General features: G+C 34.6%; 1 protein-coding gene across 3 annotated transcripts in view; it reads right to left on the bottom strand.

Moving 5' to 3' along the window:
• LOC309869542 (DNA polymerase theta-like) overlaps positions 1-22,752 on the bottom strand; it is a 130,888-nt gene that overhangs the window by 71,331 nt on the left and 36,805 nt on the right. For all 3 annotated transcript variants that reach the window (XR_014314247.1, XM_082740922.1, XM_082740923.1), the window contains 3 exons: positions 17,085-17,278; positions 15,644-15,768; positions 14,132-14,375 (listed from right to left, as the gene is read on the bottom strand). Coding sequence is in view for 2 of the 3 variants with exons in the window: in XM_082740922.1 (XP_082597048.1) it covers positions 14,132-14,375; positions 15,644-15,768; positions 17,085-17,278 (563 nt within the window). In the remaining variant the exon portion in view is untranslated. The remainder of the gene's footprint in view (positions 1-14,131; positions 14,376-15,643; positions 15,769-17,084; positions 17,279-22,752) is intronic.

The raw sequence follows: 22,752 nt of genomic DNA, 5'->3' as shown, positions 1-22,752 counted from the left end.
GAGATTGAAGCAATCATCCAAAATCTCCCAAAAAAACAAGAGCCCAGGGCCAGATCCCTTCCCAGGGGAATTCTAGCAAACATTTAAAGAAGAATTAATACCTATTCTCCTGAAACTGTTCCAAAAAAATAGAAATGGAAGGAAAACTTCCAAACTCACTTTAGGAGGCCAGCATTACCTTGATCGCAAAACCAAAGATCCCATCAAAAAAGAGAATTACAGACCAATATCCTTGATGAACACAACTGCAAAAATTCTCACCAAAATGCTATCCAATAGGATCCAACAGTACATTAAAAAAATTATTCACCACGACCAAATGGGATTTATTCCAGGGCTGCAAGTTTGGTTCAACATCAGCAAATCAATCAATGTGATACAATGCATTGATAAAACAAAGAACAAGAACCATATGATACTCTCAAGAGATGCTGAAAAAGCATTTGACAAAGTACAGCATCCTTTCCTGATCAATACTCTTCAAAGAGTAGGGATAGAGGGTACATACCTCAATATCATCAAAGCCATCTATGAAAAACCCACTGTGAATATCATTCTCAATGGAGAAAAACTGGGAGCTTTTCTGCTAAGGTCAGGAACACAGCAGGGATGTCCATTATCACCACTGCTATGCAACACAGTACTAGAAGTCCTACTCTCAGCAATCAAACAACAAAAAGAAATTAAAGGTATCCAAATCAGCAAAGAAGAAGTCAAACTATCACTCCTTGAAGCTGATATGATACTTTATGTGGAAAACCCAAAAGACTCCACCCGAAATATGCTAGAACTTGTACAGCAATTCAGTAAAGTGTCATGATATAAAATCAATGCACAGAAATCAGTTAGGTTTCTATACACCATCAGCAAGATAGAAGAAAGAAAAATTAAGGAGTCAATTCCATTTACAAAAGTACCCAAAACCATAAGATACCTAGGAATAAACCTAACTAAAGAGGCAAAGAATCTATACTCAGAAAACTATAAAGAACTCATGAAAAAAATTGAGGAAGACACAAAGAAATGGAAAAACGTTCCATGCTCATGGATTGGAAGAACAAATACTGTGAAAATGCCTATGGTACCTAAAACAATCTACACATTTAAAGCAATCCCTATCAAAATACCATCATTTTTTTTTTCAAAGAAATGGAACAAATAATCCTAAAATTTATATGGAATCAGAAAAGATCTCAAATAGCCAGAGGAATGTTGAAAAAAAAAGCCAAAGTTGGTGGCATCACAATTCCAGAATTCAAGCTCTATTATAAAGCTGTCATCATCAAAACAGTATGGTACTGGCACAAAAATACATATACATCAATGAAATAGAGTAGAGAGCCCAGAAATAGACCCTCAACTCTATGGTCAACTAATTTTTGACAAAGCAGGAAAGAACGTCTAATGGAAAAAAGACGGCCTCTTCAACAAATGGTGTTGGGAAAATTGGACAGCCACATGCAGAAAAATGAAAATGGACCATTTCCTTACACCACACACAAAATTAGACTCAAAATGGATGAAAGACCTCAATGTGAGAAAAGAATCCATCAAAATCCTTGAGAACACAGGCAGCAACCTCTACGACCTCAGACACAGCAACTTCTTCCTAGAAACATTGCTAAAGGCAAGGTAAGCAAGGGCGAAAATGAATTACTGGGACTTCGTCAAGATCAAAAGCTTTGGCATAGCAAAAGAAACAGTCAACAGAACCAAAAGACAACTGACAGAATGGGAGAAGATATTTGCAAATGACATATCAGATAAAGGGCTAGTATTCAAAATCTATAAAGAACTTATCAAACTCAACACCCAAAGAACAAATAATCCAATCAAGAAATGGGCAGAGGACATGAACAGACATTTCTGCAAGGAAGACATCCAGATGGCCAACAGACACATGAAAAAATACTCAACATCACTCAGCATGAGGGAAATGCAAACCAAAACCACAATGAGATACCACCTCACAGCAGTCAGAATGGCTTAAATTAACAAGTCAGGAAATGACAGATGTTGGTGTGGATGCAGAGAAATGGGAAACCTCTTACACTATTGGTGGGAATGCAAACTGGTGCAGCTACTCTTGAAAACAGCATGGAGATTGCTCCAAAAGTTGATAATAGAGCTACTCCACGAACCAGCAATCGCACTACTGGGTATTTACTCTCAGGATACAAATGTAGTGATCCGAAGGGGCACATGCACCTGAATGCTTATAGCAGCAATGTCCACAATAGCCAAACTATGGAAAGAACCTAGATGTCCATCAACAGATGAATAGATAAAGTAGAGGTGGTACACACACACACACACACACAGGAATACTATGCAGCCATCAAAAGAAATGAAATCTTGACATTTGCAACCACATGGATGGAACTAGAGGGTATTATGCTGAGCAAAGTAAGTCAATTGGAGAAAGACAACTATCATATGATCTCCCTGAGATGAGGAATTTAAGAGGCAAAGTGGGGGTCTTGGGAGGTAGGGAAGGAAAAAATGAAACAAGATGGGATTGGGAGGGAGACAAACCATAAGAGACTCTTAATCTCACAAAACAAACTGAGGGTTGCCAGGCGGAGGGGGGTAGGGAGAGGGTGGTTGGATTTTGGACATTAGGGAGCGTATGTGCTACAATGAGTGCTCTGAAGTGTGTAAGCCTAATAATTCACAGACCTGTACCCCTGGGGCTAATAATACATTATATGTCAATTAAAAAAAAAAAAAAGGAATGGTTGCCAAATATTCAAGAATCAAAAAAAAAATTGTCAAAAAAACACTGGCATGTTGTTTATTTTTTCTCTCCAATATTCCACTGCACATAAAAGATTGAATTTGAAGATATAAGGGGGGAAAAGTTTGTTACTTAGCTAAGCAATGCAAGAGTTTATATTAAAATTTAAACTTTTCATAATACAGATCAATAGTAATTTTACACATTTTTTCCTAATATGACTCTATATGAAGAAGACTTTAATTATAACTGATAGTATTTTATGATGGGGAGCTGCAGAAACTATAACATTTTCATAGAACATTTTGTTGATACTGATAAATTTAAAGATTCTTTCAAATTTATGTAGCGCTCATTAGAACTCAAATTTAGTAATAGAGAGTTGACATGAGTTGGTGGATATAATTTTGGATATAATTATAACATGGATATAATTTTGAAACTGGTACAATTTGCTTTAAAGCTAAATTATTCTAAAAAACTAGGTTTTATAAAAACAAACTTTAAAGACAAATTATTTTTATGCTCTATTCAATTTTTGGTCAAATTTTAGGTTATTTGGAAATATTTGACTCTGTGAATCTACTTTCTCAACCATACGTTACATTAAATCTAAATACCTATCCTTTTTTCTAATTTAAGTAGAGCTTCTGAATTGATAGGTGTTGCAAGTTTCAAATACATCCATTTCTTCTAAGTATAAAAAGGACTATAAAATATCTCATTGATTTTTTGTATTGATTACAAGTTGAAATGCCAATATTTTGGATTTATTGGTTTAAATAAAATATATCACTAACATTAAAAAAAGACCTAATAAAACAAAATCCTGGCTTTTTAAAGAATTTCAAAAGTAGATAAGCCACCAGCTAATCTGATTAAGAAAAATCATAAAGTAGAAATTCATAAAACAGAAAATTACAAAGAAGGAATAACTATTGAAAAAGAAAAAATACTTAAAATTCCTAAGAAACTAACTTACAAATAAGTCTCTATAAAAATATATTTGAAAAACCAGATGAAATGATAATTTCCTAGGGAAATACAGATTACTAAAATTGACTCTAGAGATAGAAAGCTTAGAGAGATTAACTTCTGAAAAAATGAAACAGACAAAATGATCGAGAACTAACCATGCAAGATAGTTTCATACAGTAAACATATCAAACCTTGTACTGGTCTCAAGACTCTATAAATTACTGCAAAGCACTAAAAACATAAAAAAAAATAATTATTTTTTATGAAGAAAGTCTGATACCAAAACTTGAATAAAGATAGTGCAAAAAACCACACAAAGCAAGAAAAATATAGACCAATATTATTTATAAATAACAATGCAAAAGTAACCATTTTAAACATTAGCAAACAGAAACCAACATCATGTAATAAAATAAGATGACCAAATTAAATTTATTTTGGAACATATGATTGATTCAGTGTTAGGAAATCTATTAATATAATGTACTGTGCTAATAGGTGAAACAGGAGAAAAACCCTATCAATATCTCCATAGATACTAAAAAATCCTTTGACAAAATTCAATACCCAATCATGATAGAAGTACTCAAGGAAATTTCATTTAATGTACATTTTCTTAAAATGATAATACATACATATAAACCTAAATATATACACACACATCATAGTCCTGAAGACAATACCCTCCTAAAGTAACACCAGAGGCATTTCCTCTAAGATCCCAAACAAAGCAAAAATTCCCACTATTATCACCATCCCTAATACTACTACATATTAGAGGTATCAGCTAATGCAATTAAGAGAAAACAATTAAAAGCATGTGATTTTTTTATGTTTCAGTTTATTTTTCTTAATTTTTAAATTTTTTTAATTAACACATAATGTATTATTAGCCCCAGAGCTACAGGTTTGTGAATCGCCAGGTTTACACATTTCACAACACTCACCATAGTACATACCTTCCCCAATGTCCATAACCCCCTCCACCCTCTCCCTACCCCCCACCCCCGGCAACTCTCAGTTTGTTTTGTGAGATTAAGAGTCTCTTATGGTTTGTCTCCCCCAAGCACGTGAATTCTTAAGGAAGAAGTAAAATAGCTATTTGCCATGATACAATAATACACCTGGAATATTCTAGAGAATCAATGATAAAAATAATTCAAACAATAAAAGAATTCTAAAAATAGGATAAAAAATATACAAAAAGTCTTCACATACTCAAATAATAAGTATGTAGAAGACATCATAGAAGAAAGCCACCAATTAAAATAACAATAAAGATTTAGTAAAAACCTTAACAAGAAATGTATAAAACCTGTGTGAGCAAAACCTAAAACTTCTAAAAACTTTCTTGAGGAAATGTTCTGAAAACTTGAAAATCACAAAACTAGATCAAAATCAAAGATGTTACCTATCCTTGGATAGGTTGACAAAACAATATAAAGATGTTGATTCTAAGTTTCGTTTCAATCCAATTCCAATAAAATATCAACAAACACTTTAACTTTCATATGGGCAAATACACAGAATAGCCAGAAAAATGTTGAAAAACTATGTGAGAAAGTGCCTTATCTGAGATTAAAACATATATAAAGCCTTTATAATTAAAAATATGGTACTTGCTCACAAATTGACAAAAAGAATACTAAGTAGAAGAGAAAGTCCAGGAACAAACCTAATTATTTGTGGATATTTAGTATATAATAAAGATAGCATCTCAAATTACTAAAATGAAGATAAACACTTTTTTAATAAATAGGAACCATTGGATAAAAAATGAAATTAGAACCAGACTTCACACCATACACAAAATTAAATTCTAAATGCATTAAGAATCTAAACTAAAATCTATAAATACTAGAAGAAAACATGAATGATTTTTTTTTTAAATCTCAGTACAAAGTTTTCTATGATAATTCAAGGGTAGAAAAAAAGAAAGAAAGAAAAAATATTGATCTTAAAAATCAATAAAAAATTAAAATTCTGCATGGCAAATACAATGCAATGAAAGTCAAAAGACAATTCATAAATTTTGTGAGAGTATTTGCAATATATGTATAAAAGCACCTAAATACTCTAATCAATTTCGAAAAGATTCTTTAAAAAGAGAGGGGGAAAGACCAAACCCAGTAGAAACATAAGAAAAAGACATAACCAGATAATTCACAAAGATACCAAGAAAAAAAAATTCTGAAACATATGAAAACATTTCTACCATCACTCACAAGTGAAGAAATGCACACTTAAACTATGCTGAGATACAATTTCTCATCTAACAGACTGATAAAATGAAAACCTCTAACAAAATGGATTCTGTTGGCAAGGCTATGGGGTAATAGATTAGTGAGAATGTAACCTGCAGGGCAATTCTGGAATCTAATAAAGTGAAATAAACCCTTAACTTTTAAAATCACATGCAGGAATTTACTGAGGAAACGTTACCAAAAATACGAAAATACATATGCAGAGATAATTCATTGTGAATTGTTTTTTGTTTTTTGTTTTTGTGAATTGTTGTTAATAGCAAACTGAGACAATCAAAAGGCTAACTGGGCTTTCTAGCTCTTAAATACCAAGAACTAAAGGGAAAGGGTAGCTAGGTGCCAGACACCAGTTTCCATTTAGAAAATTAACATTAATACAATGCTATATCTAACTTACACATCTTATTCTAATTTCACCAACTGTTCCACTTATGTCCCTTTTCCAATCCAATCTAGAATAAGGTGGTCCACTTAGTTTTCATGTCTCTTTATCTTCCTTTAATTAGAAACAGTTCCTCAGTCTTTGTTTTTCATGATCTTGATATTTTTGAAGAGTACTAGTCAATTATTTGTTTTGTTTTAAGATTTTATTTATTTATTTGACAGACAGAGATCACAAGTAGGCAGAGAGGGAGGCAGCGGCGGGGGGCGGGGGGGGAGTAGGCTCCCTGCTGAGCAGAGAGCCCAATTCGAGGCTCGATTCCAGGACCCTGAGATCATGACCTGAGCCGAAGGCAGAGGCTTTAACCTACTGAGCCACCCAGGTGCCCTAGTCAATTATTTTGTACAATGCCTCCCAATTTAGGTTTGTCTAATATTTCCTTATAATTAAATTTATTTTAGACATTTTTTATAAGAATACTCCAGAAGTAATGCTGTGTTTTTCTCACTGTGTCACATGAAGAAGTATGTGATATTGGTTTGTCCTAATATTGATATAAGTAATTTTGATCAATAAAGTTCTGGGTATTGAGAAGAGGTATAATCACAGCAATAGTAGACTTAGCATAATACAGAAGTACAAAGAGCAACTAAAACATAAAGAAACTCGCTTAGAATTTTGCCAAATGGTGGAGGATCTGCTGGAACTCTTTCCAGGTCATAGGGACTGCAAGTTTCACAGTTTATGCTCTCCCTCCACCTTTAGAGCAAGATAGAAGCAGGGTCTGGGTATACTAGCTGGCCTACTACCTCAATAAGCCCCAAACCCCTAGCCCACATCAGCCCCAACCCTCTCACCAAGGCAGCACCAGTGTGGCACCTACCAGGAGGACATCCCTGGTCAGTACTCACTACAGCTCCAGCTGATGCAGCAAGGTGGTACACCCAGGATCAAAGTAGCCCAGACCCAGGCCCATACTACTTTAGCTCCAGACAATTTGCTAATACTCTTCTAGCACAGAGTGCTCCAAGAATCCCTGACCCACACCCACCTTAGTTCCAGCAACCCTGTATGGGTACTCCTTGTATGGAGCCCCCCTGAACACCCAGCTTGCACCCACTTCAGTTACAGCTTTCCTCTCAGTGAACCCTGTGGATAGACAGCCCCTGAACAGCCCTGGCCCATGCTCATTTCAGCTTCAGCTATCCTGCCAGGATGTTCTCTGTATAAAGAGCCCAGGGACTGCCCCAGCTTGCACCAACTTCAGTTTTTGCTGTCTTGCCAGACCCACCCTTTCCAGAGAGCTCTGTGATCACCTGACCCAAGCCCACTTCAGTTCCAGTTAGGCTACCAGGGCGGCACAAACAAGGAGTATCTGGGAACTCCATGCCCGTGGCAGCCACAGTTTCAGCCAGCCAGCCAAAGTTATTAGGTACACAAAGACTATACAGGAATGACCATACATCCTTCCTTCAAGTTCAAAAGTAGCTGTTCTATTCAATTCAGAGGAATAAACAGAAAATCAAGCAAAAGGGGAGACATAGGAATATGTTCGAAACAAAAGAACAAGACAAAGTCTTAGAAAAAGAACTCTATGAAACAAAGAGAAACAATACACTTGATAAAGTTTATTTAAGTAATGATCCTAAAGACGCTCACTGGACTGGAGACAAGAGTGGAAGAACTCAGTGAAAATTTCAAGAAAGAGATACAAAATATGAGAAAGAACCAATCAAAGTTAAAGAATATAGTGATATGAAAAATACACTAGAGGGAATCAACAATAGATTAGGGGATGAGAAGAAATGAGCAGCAATCTAGAAGATAAGGTAATAGAAAGCACTCAAGCTGAACAGCAAATAAAAAAGAAATTTTAATGAGGATAAGTTAAGCAATCTCTAGGATGACATCAAATGAACAAACATTTGCATTATGGGGGTCCCAGAAGAGAAGAAAGAAAAGGGGCGAAAACTTGTTTGAAGAAATAATAGCTGAAAAATTCCTTAACCTGGGGAAAGAAAACAGGTTTAGGAAGGATACAGAGTTCCAAACAAGATGAACCTAAGGAGTTCCATACCATGACATATATAATTAAAATGTCATAGGTTAAAGGTAAAGAGAAAATTCTAAAAAGAGCAAGGAGAAGCAAAAAGTTACACACACGGGAAACCACTTAAGGCTATGAACAGATTTTTCAGAAGAAATGTTGCGCAGGCCAGAATAGAGTGGCATGCTATATTCAAAGAGCTGAAGGGGTGGGGGGACCCAAAATCAAGAACACTCTCTGTAGCAATCTTATCATTCACAACAGAAGGAAAGATAAAGAGTTTCCCCAAAACACAAAAGTTAAAGGAGTTCATCATCACTAAGCTAGTTTTACAAGAAATGTAAAACACGTGGGACTTCAAGTGAAAAAGAAAAGGCTATAATCAAAAGTAAGAAATTATTAATAAAAAGATATAAAATATGAAAATATATACAAAAATGTGGGGAAAGGGAAATAAGAGAAACTTTCTTTTAGAATTTGTTCAAATTTAAGTGACCACTGACTTAATATAGACCGCCACATATTTAAAATGTATATGAACCACATTGTAAATACAAACCCCAAATCTGTAATAGTTACACAACAAATAAAGACAATCAACAAAATACAATAGAAAGTCATCAAAGGAAAGAGAGCAAAAGAAAGAAAGAAAAAAAACTACAAAAACAACAAGAAAATAATTAACAAAAGGGTAATAAATATATGCCTATCAATAATTACTTGAAATGTACAGGTGGGTCTAATGTCCCATCAAAAGAGACAGGGTGGTAGAACAGATTTAAAAAATAAGATCCAGGATACCTGGGTGATTTGGTTAAGCATCTGCCTTCAGCTCAGGTCATGATCCTAAGGTCTTGGCACTGAGCCCCACCTTAGGCTCTCTGCTTAGCAGGTGGCCTGCTTCTCCCTCTCCCTCAGTCTGTCGCTCACTCACTCTCTCTCTCCATCAAATAAATAAATTAAAGAAATAAAAATTTTAAAAAGTAAGACATGGGGGCACATAGGTGGCTCAGTCGGTTAAGTGTCTACCTTCAGCTCAGGTCATGATCTTGAGGTTCTGGGATCAAACCCTATGTTGGGTTCCCTGCTCAGCAATGAGTCTACTTGTCCCTCTCCCTCTGCCACCCCCACCTCCATGGCTCATGCTTTCCCTCTCAAATAAATAAAACCTTAAAAAAAAAAACCCCAAAACAAAACCAAGACCCATGGAGCACCTGGGTGGCTCAGTCAGTTAGGCATCTGACTCTTGATCTCAGTTTAGGTCTTGACTTCAGGGTTGTGAGTTCAAGTTCTGCACTGGACTTCACACTGGGTGTGAAGACTACTTAAAACAAGCAAACAAACAACAACAACAACAAAATCCCAGTTGTAGGCTGCCTAAAAATGACTCACTTCAGATCTATAAAAATACAGAGACCAAAAGTGAAAGCATGGAAAGACAGGCAATGCAAATAAAAACAGGAGGGGGAAAAAAAAGCCAGGGTAGCAATACTTATACCAGACAAAACAGAGTTCAAACAAAGACTATAAAAAGACACAAAGAAGGGCATTATATAAGGATAAAAAGGTTAATCCAAAAAGAAGATATAACATTTGTAAATATCTATGCACCCAATATTAGAGCATCCAAATACATAAAGCAAATATTAACAGGCATATATAAGAGAAACTGATAGTAATACAATAATAGTACAGGTCTATAACACCCCATTTACATGAATGGATAGACCATGCAGACAGAAAAAGAAGGAAATAGTGACTTTGAATAACACATTAGACCAGATGTACTTAATAGATACATGTAAAGCATCCCATACAAAAACAAAAGAACACACATTCAGTTCAAATGCATGTGGAGCATTCTCCAGGATAGATCACACATTAGACCATAAAACAAGTCCCAGTAAATTTAACATTAAAATCATATCAGCATCTCTTCTAACCATAACAGTATAAAACTAGAAATCAATCACAAGAAAAAAAAAACTGGAAAAAACAAAAACACATGGAGACTAAACAGCATACTACTAAACACTCAATGGGCCACTGATGAAATCAAAGGAAATCAAAAGATACATGAAGACAAATGAAAATAAAAAGACAACAATCCAGAACCTCTGGAACAAAATGAAAACAATTCTAAGAGAGAAATTCATAGCGATACAGCCTGACCTCCAGAAACAAGAAATATCTCAAATAAACAATCTAAATGTACAGCTGAAAGAATTGGAAAAAGGAGAACAAATAAGGTAAATGTTAGTAGAAGGAAGGAAATTAAGATCAGAGTGAAATAAATGAAATAGAGACTTTAAAAACACTAGAAAAGATAAAAGGGCTGGTTCTTCGAACAGACAAAACTGATAAACCTTTAGCCAGACTCATCAAGGAAAAAGAGGACACAAATAAGATCAGATATGAAAAAGGGAAATTAATAACCAACACGGAAGTACAAAGAATTATAAGAGAATATTACAAAAAATTATTTGTCAACAAATTGGACAAACTAGAAGAAATGGATAAATTCTTAGAAACATACAGTCTTCCCAAACTGAATCAGAAAGAAACATAGCAGGTGAATATATCAATTACTAGTAATGAAATTGAACTGGAATCAAACTCGAGCAAACAGAAGTCCCCGACCAAATGACTTCACAGATGAGTTCTACCAAACATTTTAAAAAGAGTTAATACCTACTCTCTTCAAACTATTCCAGAAAATAGAAGTGAAAGGAAAACTTCCAAATACATTCTACAAAGCCAGCATTACCCTGATACCAAAACTAATGATGTTAAAAAAAAAAAAAAAAAGAAAGAAAGAAAGAAACTTACAGGCCAATGTTCCTGATAAATATAGATGCAAAAATCCTCAACAAAATATTAACAAACACCATTCAACAATACATTAAAAGGATCATCAACCATGACTGAATGGGATTTACTCTGGGGAAGCAAGGTTAATTCAATATTCACAAATCAATCAACATGATATGCCAAATCAACAAAGGAAAATTTGATTATCTCAATAGACACAAAAGAACCATTTGATAAAATTCAGGATGAGTTCATGATAAAAACTCTCTACAAAGTAAGTTTAAAGAGAACATACCTCAGCATAATATAGGCTACATGTGAAAAATCCACAGCTAACATACTCAATGGTGAAAAACTGAGAGCTTTTCAGCTGAGATCAGGAAAAAGACAGGAGTGTCTGCTCTCCCTACTTTTATTCAGTACAGTGCTAGAAAGCCTAGCCAGAGCAATGAGACCAAAAAAGGAATACAAGACATCTAAACTCTCAAGGAAGAAGTAAAACTATCACCATTTGTAGGTGATATGCTACTATACATAGAAAACCCTAAAGATCCACCAGAAAGTTATTAGAATAAATTCAGTAAAGTTAAATACAAAATTAAGACCAAAAAAGTTGCATTTTTATACTAATAAAATGTAGTAGAAACAGAAATAAGGAAAACAATACCACTTACATTTGTACCAAAAAACTTGTACTCAAAAACTATAAAACACAGATCAAAGAAATTGAAGACAGCAAAAACAAATAGAAAGATATTAACATGATCATGGATTGGAAAAATTAATATTGATTAAAATGTCCCTACTACCCAAACACTCTATAGAGTCAATGCAATCCCTATCAAAATATCAATAGCATTTTTCACAAAACTAGAGTAAATACTACTAAAATTTGAATGAAACCACAAAACACCCTAAATACCCAAAGCAATCTTGAGAAAGAACAAAGCTGGAGGTATCACAATCCTAGATTTCAAGATAAACTACAAAGCTATAGTAATGAAAATAGTATGGTACTGACACAAAAACAAACATATAAATCAATGAAATAGAATACAGAGCCCAAAACAAACCCATGCTCATATAGTCAATTAATCTATGACAAAAGAGGTAAGAATATGCAATGGGAAATGACAGTCTCATCAATAAATGATGCAGGGGAAATTAGACATCTCCGTGCAAAAGAATGAATCACTTCTTACACCATATAAAAATAAATTCAAAATGGATTAAAGACCCAAAACCATAAAACTTCTAGAAGAAAATGTAGGTAGTAATTTCTTTAACATTGGCCTTAGCAACATTTTTTTACATATGTCGCCTCTCACAAGAGAAACAAAAACAAAAATAAACTTTTGGGACTATACCAAAATAAAAAGCTTTTACGCAGTGTGTGAAAGACTCAACAAAATGGAAAGGTGACCTATTGAATGGGTAAAGACGTCCACAAATGATATATCCAATAATGGAAAGAATTTATATGACTCAACACCAAAAAAACAAATAATCTTTTTAAAAATGGACAGAGAGCGGACGCCTGGGTGCCTCAGTGGGTTAAAGCCTCTACCTTCGGCTCAGGTCATGATCTCAGAGTCCTGGGATCGAGCCCCGCAAGGGGCTCCCTGCTCAGCGGGAGCCTGCTTCCCCACCTGTCTCTCTGCCTGCCTCTCTGTCTACTTGTGATCTCTCTCTGTCAAAATAAATAAATTAAAAATCTTTTAAAAAATAAATAAATAAAAATAAAAATGGACAGAGGACCTAAATAGACATTTTTTCCAAAGAAGACATATAGAGAGCAAACAGACACAGGAAAAGTTACTTGTCATCACTAATCATTGAGGAAATCAAACCAAAACCACAATGAGATATCACCTTACGCATTTCAGAACACCTAGAATCAAAAAGACAAGAAATAAACAAATGTTGGTGAAGATGTGGAGAAAAAGGAACCCCTGTGCACTGTTGGTGGGAATGTAAATTGGACCAGCCACTGTGGAAAACAGCATGGTTTTCTTTTCTTAATTAAAATAAAAATACCATACAATCCAGTAATCCCGCTACTGGATATTGACCTAAAGAAAACAAACACACTAATTTGAAAAAATGTATGCACCTCAATGTTTATTGCAGCATTATTTACAACAGCCAAGATATAGGAAAAACCCAAGTGTCCATATATAATATATATATGTACATAGATGTATGATGGATAACAAACATATAAAGATCCATCGATCGATCTATGATATCTATCAATGATTCCTATCTATGATGAAATATTACTCCACCATAAAAAATATGAGATCTTGCCATTTTGGACAACATGGATAAACCTAGAGAGTATTATGCCAAGTGAAGTAAGTCAGACTGAGAAAGACAAATACCATAGGATTTCTTTTAGATGTAGAATCTAAAAAACAAAACAAACCAAAAGCAAAATAGGCCCATAAATACATAGAACACACTGATGGTTGCCAGAGGGGTGGAGTGGGACAATAGATAAAATGGGTGAAGGGGAGTGAGAGAGGCTTTCAGTTATTGAACAATTAAGTCACAGGGACAAAATGTACAGTATGGGGAATATTGTCAATGGTATTCAATAGCATTTTATGGTGAAAGTAGCTACACTTGTGCTGAGTGGAGCAGTGGAGCATAACATACAGAGTTTACAAATCACTGTACTGTATAACTGTAACTAATAAAATATTGTGGGTCACCTATACTTCAATTTTAAAAATATACATACACACAAAAAATGACAGCAATTTGAAGGGAGAAAAAGCAGTTTCATTTTCTTCCACTGACACCATGTACATCATGATACTATCTAACAAAAAATATTTTAGCACATTTTCTATCTATTATTTACAAAATGATCTTTCATTTAATAACTACTGGGGGGAATTTCTTACCTCTTAAAGGGAACAGCATTTTTCAGAACAGTCTCCACCTCTGCAATATTTGCTCTGGCAAGATCTGCCACAGTAAGAAAACCAGAAGCATAGAGGAACCTGGCTCTCTGTGCATTAAGTAAGGACACCCGGACCAGGTCACATAACTCCCTCTGGATGCCAAATGTAAGACGCTTCTGAAATTGAGAAAGTAGTAGTTCCATGTTGTGCCAGCCCAGGCGGTTGGAAAATACTGTAATCATACCTAGAATAATCATAGAATATTTATTGAATTAAAATTCTTTATAGATAATTCTCTATTTCTTTAGATTTACTTTTGTTTTGTTGTGTTGTTTGTTTTCGTGCAGAATTGTAAAGTTTAAAGAATCAAAAAGTGTAAGTAACAGGAAAGTAGACACATGTTAAAACCCTAGCTAACTGGTCAACAGATGAGCTAAACACATTAAATGTCATCTCATTTATTCCTCATCATGAACTTTATATTTGAAACAACTGAGGTAGAGCATGTTAACACAAAACAAACAAAAAGCCCCCACTTCTCATTCCTCTCATTGTTTCTTCCTTACTTTCTTTTTAAGGAAGAGAGAACTCTTAAAAATAGGTGAGGGACTCTTTTCAACTACAGAAAAATAGAGCTGATTTAAATATTCAAGTGCTAAGAGGAGTACAAAAAGTGAAGCTCCCACTGATATTTTCATCAAGGGAAGGCTGTCCAGCTCAATAGCTATTCCCCATGAAATACAGAAGCCAGAAGAGCCAATGCCAAGTCATTAAGAAAATCACTTCCCTATGAAAACATTAGCCCCACAGGCAATTTGAGATCTTTCATGCCAATGAGTTGAAGAATCTCTCCCTTTTTATGACCTTCTCCTCCCACCTTTCCCTCAGTATGCTCACATATGCACACACTTTCACAATGAAACCTTTTATACACCACATACTTTTCCAGCAGCCCACAGTTTCCTTCCTAAGGGCCTATAAGGATTTCTTGGCAAAATCAGACCCAGAACTTCCCTGTTTGCCTTGCTTAGAGATAGGAGTTTAGATTTATTAAGGAGAGAACAGTCCTTTCCTAGAGAAGAGATATTTAGAACAGTCCAAGAGAAATCCAGAAATCCCTCTCCATTTGCCATCCACCTAGTCAATAACAAATATAAACCAGTAACTTGGTGACAAAAGGGAAACTGTTGACAACTTCATGTCTATTTCTTCTTGTAACAGGGAAAACGGAAAAAAAAAAAAAAACAGAAAGGAGGATGGTCAGCAGTTGCTAAGCAACAGAAGGGGAAACAAAGGTCCAACTACTCCACTAGCTGCCAATCCTCTGGAGCAGGATAACTAAACCCAGGGATGCCATAGTTTTAGGTGTTATGATGACAATTACAGCTTCCCATGATCCCCTCACTTTTAGAGAAGCCTAAAATAAAATGGAATTTGAAAAAAAAAAGTAGTCTTAACTTGACCTCAAACCATAGAGTCTCAAATAAATGTGGAAACCCTTGTTTAACTGACCTGCATAAACAGCAGCTGACTGTTGTAAAGATTGAATCTGTCCACGACTGCATCCGTATTTCTGGTTAATTTCCTTTAAGGGAACTTCACTGATTAAATCTAATAGCACAAGACTGGTAAAAAACCTGGAAAGTAAATCACCATAAGTTGGTAAGAGAGGTCTACAATGAAGATACAACATATGCTAAGAAACAAGAAAGAAGCAAAAAGGCAAGAGAGGATTTATACACTCTGAGAAGGTTCCTAATGGGATATAGGATTAGTGGACAAAGACTGAGCTCAATGTTTATCGAATAAATTCTGACATACATTAGTACTATAGCATAGCAAGGAACTAATATTTATATAATAAAAAGATCTCCTCCATATTTTAATACTGCTAACTGATTTCAAGAAATAAGACTTAGTTCAAGAAATAGAATGGCACAAAAAATTTAAAAGAATATTTGATACACAGTTATATGACCACCTATTCATATATCAAAAAAAGACAGAATTTGAAAATAAAAACCAGTAATGACTTGAATGACAATAGTACCACAAATAGTCCAAGTATATAAATCCTTACAAAATTTACACTTATGCAGCAAATAATTTACTAGAGACTACCATTAAGAAAAATAATTTTATTATATTTCAAAGAAGGTAAATGATTCAGTTTCCCCATCTGAATCTTTTAATTCACTCTTTCATGGTAACAATCAATCATTTATGATACAGAGCATATCCTCAAATGAAGCTGCTCTAAGTTGTCAGTTCTAATTCACATCTTTAAGTAAATAAAATAAATGTTCTACTTTATTTTTTTAAGATTTTGTTTCTATTTATTTTGACAGAGTGAGAGAGAGAAAGAGAACACAAGCAGGGGAAGCAGCAAGCAGAGAGAGAGAGAGAAGCAGGTTCCCCACTGAGCAGAGTCAGATGTGGGGCATGATCCCAGAATTCTGGGACAATGACCTAAGCTGAAGACAGACACCTAAGTGACTGAGACACCCAGGAGTCCCTTAAAGGTTTTACTTTAAAAGGTCTTCATCTATAATGGATTCTAAACAAGTGTTAAAGGAGAATCCAAAATATTGATAAATTCAGTGAACACAAGAAAATGACAATTTATTCAGCCAAAACTTTGATCTTATTTCTTTTTTAAAAAAGATTTTATTTATTTGAGAGACAGTTCATGAGAGAGAGCACAAACCAGGGGAGAGGAAGAGGAAGAAGGGGAATCAGACTCCCCACTGAGCAGAAAGCCTGATACGGGGCTCCATCCCGGGACCCTGGGATCATGACCTGAGCCAAAGGCAGAAACTTACTGACTGAGCCACCCAGGCACCCTTAAAACTTTTATTTTAATAATAATGAAAGTGACTATAATAAACTCAACAACTACTATATATCTAAAACTGTATTAAACACTGGACAGTCAAGGCTTGTTGGTATTTACCTTTTATGGATGGCCATCTGGCGATGCTGTCTCTCAGTTCTGGCTACAACTTTTCCTTTCACACAGCGAGCCAAGAATCCTTCTTCAATTCCCACCAGCTCTGCCACCCGTTTCATAGAAGTTGGCAATTTCTCCCATAAACAGAAAAATCGATACCAATCAATAGTAGTCCAATCCTCAAACATAGGTGTAACCTAAAGGGAAGAAGCATGATTCATTAGCTAAACTATTGCATTATAAAAGAAATAAAACTATAAATATAAACTTTATATTAAAAACAAAGGCCTTAGCATTTGGAGAAATTTTTAAATGTGACAACATCTGCTTATACGGAAATTTCATTTATCCACAAACAACTCATAACCAAAAGAAAATAGACTACTGGGGCACCTGGGTGGCTCAGTGGGTTAAAACCCAAAGAACAAATAATCCAATCAAGAAATGGGCAGAAGACATGAAAAGACATTTCTGTAAAGACATCCAGATGGCCAACAGACATATGAAAAAGTGCTCCATATCACTTGGCATCAGGGAAATACAAATCAAAACCACAATGAGATACCACCTCACACCAGTCAGAATGGCTAAAATTAACAAGTCAGGAAATGACAGAGGCTGGCAAGGATGTGGAGAAAGGGGAACCCTCCTACACTGTTGATGAGTTACTTTTTAATAAACAAATGGTTACTACAAGATCCATGAAATTATCTTACCTCCAACACTACTTCATGTTAGCCAAGTCATTTACCCCTAAGTTTCATCATGTATAAAACACAGAAATTGGATCAGGTCCCATTTAGCCTTAGGATTCTAAGTATAATGCAAATGTTGACAAAGGTAAGGTTCCTGCTACAGTGAACTGGATTATTTTAGCTAATATTAACTCCTGAAGAGGATACACAAAAAGATTTTGTTCATTAATTGTCCTTAAATATGTATCATTCATAACCTCAAAGTCATAATTACTAATTTATGATGCCAATTTAGTGATACTAATTTTGAAAGTGTCTCTTCTTTATTTTAATATTTACAATTATTAATTAATGTTAAGATTATCAAGTGGTTGTTTTACAGCTAGAACATATAATTGTGCTAAAATTTAGTATTTTAACTATCTGAAAGACTGCATGGAAATCACAGAGCCTCTTTTTCCATTGTGTTTTTAGAGAGAAACAACACAAATAATATTCCCAGAGGAATGCTAGCTTTCTCATATATCCCTGATAATATTAAGAAGTTCACAGTATACTTGGTAAGAAAGAGAATGGCAGAAGGAAAAAAAACCAATGATGCAATCAAAAGACCCTTCTAAGAAAAGCTATGTTATTTTCAAACATGTCACCAGTCTGTACAAGTTATTGTAAGGAACTGGTCTATCTCTATTACAAGTGGCAACATTAAAAGAACATGTTACTGTTCAAACTGGGAGATTAACAAGGTAAGAGAATTCAAGGGCAAACTTCTAGCAAAAATAAACAAAATGTTTCAGAACGAGCTCTGATCCACTGGAATGTGCATTTACTTGTAAATCCACAATATGATAGATTAATTACTCAGTTTTTACCCACATTTTTCAGCCCAAAATATTTCTGGTGTTAATATTAGAATGAACTAAAACATTCTGAGAGAATAAAATATTGAGAGTTGAAAATATCTTTGTGGCAAATACCTAGGTAAGCAAAGTGCCTCACCCAAGGTCATACAGGTAAGGAAGTGAAAAAAACAAGAATAGAACCTGTTACTACTAATGGGCACTGCTCAGTAGGTTTGACCTCTAAGTGGTCAGTAGGCAATAGACAAATAGACAAAACAAAGACACATTTAGTACTGAAGATACTTTGTATTATTATATAGAGGCAGGCAAAGTCATATAATAAACCCTATCCAAAGTAGTAGCACACAAAAATGTTTATACATATAAAAAGCTATAAAAGGGTATGTTTATACATATAAACACATATGCATAGATATACCTTTATATATAAAATATTTTATTTAGGTACCTATACCCTTATATACACACACCAGTTTATATGTATATACCAATATATAAACACCCATATGTGTATCTCTATATAAAGATATCTATATGTGTGTGTATGTATACATATATATAAAGGTATATATAAAACACATCTCATAAAAAGCAAAATAGGGTCAATTGCCAAGACAGGCAAAAGAAGTAAGCTTCTGATATCTCTTTTCAGACATCTAAGGATCTTGTGTCATACAAGATTGACATTGTTATAGCACTGTTTACTTAGGGCTGGAAAATGTTCCCAGATGCATCCAAGTAGTTCTCGCTTCTCTAGGTCAAAGATATCACTGAGATCCTTACATGGTTTCCACAGTACTAGAAGACATAATAATAGGCAACTCCCAAATTACATAAATTCTGCATAGCCAAGAGTAGGGTAATAAAGAATTCCAGCTCTAACTAAATTATTAAATGCACATCTAAATTAAATGCACAATTATTAAATGCACAAAAGGAGACTAAAAGTGTTCTAAAACAAACAAACAAACAAAAGTATAGGAAATCATGCTAATGATTTAAAAAATCATTAGGACATCATCAAAATGTAAAAGTATATTAGTGGGAATGGAGAGGAATGAAAAGCACACCAAAGTAGGCTTGGAATGTCTGCTGACCCAGACTTCTGTGTCTTATGCCAATTGCCTATTAGAACTCTTCCCAATTCTTTTTGAATATTCCCTTTAAAACCTGCTGAGCAGAATTCATGTTCTCACTCTTAACCTTGTGCTCTTTATGCTTTATCTTGCTGTCCTTTTCCTTTTGTCCATTGAAGATTAATATCAATCAAGGCTAAATTGTTCTGCTATTTAAAACTTTAAAAATACAAATAATTCAGTGGAAAACAGGTAAGTAATTAAAGGTTTTTTTGAATTGTCAGGAAAATTGCCTCAATAATCTCCTCCATTAAGATACATAGGCTTCACCTTAGTAAAACTGTATCTTATTATTAAATCATTTACTATAAGCCACAGTACAGTGGTCCACCTAAACCTTCCAGCCTTCTTGGCAAGTGACAACACCGTAATTCAAACTAGCTCAAGCAAAATGAGGTAAAAGAGTGGCTCAAGTGGCTAAGCAATTCAGAGGTATATCTAGCTATAGGTATAGCTAGATCCAGAGGATACAAAAGATAAACAGAACACTCTCTTTTTCCATTTCCTTTTTTCTGATACCATAATGTTCTCAGGGAAGCTCTCCCGTACTGTGGCAAATATGAACAACAGAAACTTCCCACTTACAACCTTTTAGCTTAGCAACCCTAGTGGAGAGAAACCACATCTTCCCAGAAGTTCCTCCAAAATGGCCAAGACTGATGTTCCCTCATCATGACCTGGTTTGGATCATATATTCATCCTTGCCATGGCAAATTAGTTTTTTCCTTGGTCCAATCTGAGTTTTTATGCTCTTTAGAGTCACAAGGCAGACTCAGGCCCTTCCAAACTATATAGACTGACACCCAAACTATACAGACTGATTCGAAGAGAGGAGTTGTTGTCTCCTGAAAACAAAGAAACAAACAAAAAAACTGGTTCTCTTACCTAAAGAGAAAATAGATGCTGGTCACAGAGGCAAGAAATAGAAATGTCCATTACAGGACACATACTCAAGGAAAAACATAAGTACCTCATGAAAACACATATGATACGATGGCATATTCCCAAAGATAGTATTTAAAGATACATACTTTGCCTTATGGATGATCATTACTCTAACTTTTAGTACCTTACAAATAAAGATCATTTTCTGAAAGACTATGAATTTGATATGCCAATTGGAAAATTATAAAATGTTACTGACTTTTCATCCCAGGAACTAGAAAATCAGAACAATTTCAAATATTACTTCACAGGACTGTATAAATTTTTCTTCTTTAAAGATTTATTTATTTTAGAGAGAAAAAGAGAGGATAGGAAGTAGGGATAGAGAAGGAGAGAGAACCTCAAGCAGACTCCCTGCTGAGGCCCGAGCCCAATGCAGAGCTCTATCTCAGAACACCAAGATCTTGACCTGAGCCGAAATCAAGAGCCAGTCACTCCGCTGACTGAGTCATCCAGGTGCCCTAGGACTAACTTTTTAATTAAACAATTCTTCATAGTTAATCATTTATGCAATCAGCCATTTTAAAAAATGAACTGGCTTATATGGTTTCAGTGTTACACTTAAATGACATCTATAGTTGTTTTTTTTTTTTATAACTATTTACAGAGATCTTGAACTTCTTGTAAAATCTGCTACCATAGTAATCTCAGCAAATAATTAGCTTCTCAGGGAAAAATCCAACTCTTCATAACTTCCAGTTGAAACAGAAAATAGCCTTTTGCTCTCTTCCTAAATTATGATACATTTGGTATTTATACATTGCTGCCTACTACATCTGTAAGGAAAACTAAAAGTTTTTTCTGACAAATGTTTCCAGACATTGTATCCACCTCTTCAAAATATTTAAAGATGAAAATAAATTTAATTTTAAATAATCTATTAACAGGTTTAGGAAAATTAATATATCACAGAGTTTACAGCCTTGTAAATTATTTTAAAAATGAAAAGCCAGCTCCATTCTTACCTCTCCATTTTACAATCCCTGTGGCTAGAAACAAATTATATGCAATGAACATTGTTTTGGTTTACTTGGGGCAAGTGACTATTTTCAAGCTAAAGTATTAAATGTATCTCTCAATAGTTCATAAATAATAATATGAAGTAAATACTGGATGATAATGCAAATATATTTTATCATTTATTTATATTGTGTTTTATCATAAAAGATTTTTAAAGTAACTTAAAATATCCAAAAATAGAACAAAATAAACAAGGAAGAAGCAAAAGAAAAATAGGTGTATAGAAGCAAACTGAAACCAAGAATAAAGTTTGTACTCAATACACGTACCATGAAGTTCACTTATAAACTGGATGTTAATCTACATACTTTACTTTCAAAATCACTAAAAAGAAAAATTCTAGATTATCCTGATACAAAATAAAAATATTGTTCATTAAGTTGTACATGAATGCAAACATTAAAACCTGGCAAACTAAATACATATTATACTATACATAAAAACGTATATATTAGGGGGTAGATAGATAGAGACAGATAAGAAAGAAAGAGAAAAAGAGGGGTACCTGGGTGGCTCAGTTGCTTAAGTATCTGCCTTGGCTCAGATCATGGTTCTGGGTTCCTGGGATCGAAACTTTCATTGGGCTTCCTGCTCAGTTGGAAGCCTGCTTCTCCCTCACCCTCTGCCCCTCACCTGCTTGTGCTCTCTCTCTTGTTCTCTCTCAAATAAATAAATTAATAAATCTTTTTATTGTTTTATCATTTTTTAAAAGATTTTAATTATTTGACAGAGAGAGCATAAGCAGGTAGAGTAGCAGGCAGAGGGAAAGGGAACAGCAGGCTCCCCGCTGAGCAAGGAGCCAGATGCGGGGCTCAATCCCAGAACCCAGGATCATGACCTGAGCCAATGGCAGTTACCCAACCAATTGAGCCACCCAGGTGCCCCAATAAATCTTTTTAAAAAGAAAGAAGGGAAGGAAGGAAAGAAGGAAGGATGGACATATGCTAATATTCATATCTTACCTTTTTTTTCAAGATTTTTATTTTTTTTTTGAGAGAAAGAGAGAGCAAGT

Source organism: Mustela nivalis (assembly GCF_964662115.1).
Source record: "Mustela nivalis genome assembly, chromosome: 1".
Lineage (NCBI taxonomy): Eukaryota > Metazoa > Chordata > Mammalia > Carnivora > Mustelidae > Mustela > Mustela nivalis.
The sequence above is the reverse complement of the archived record's forward strand: the minus strand, read 5'-3'. Positions and strand labels throughout refer to the sequence as shown.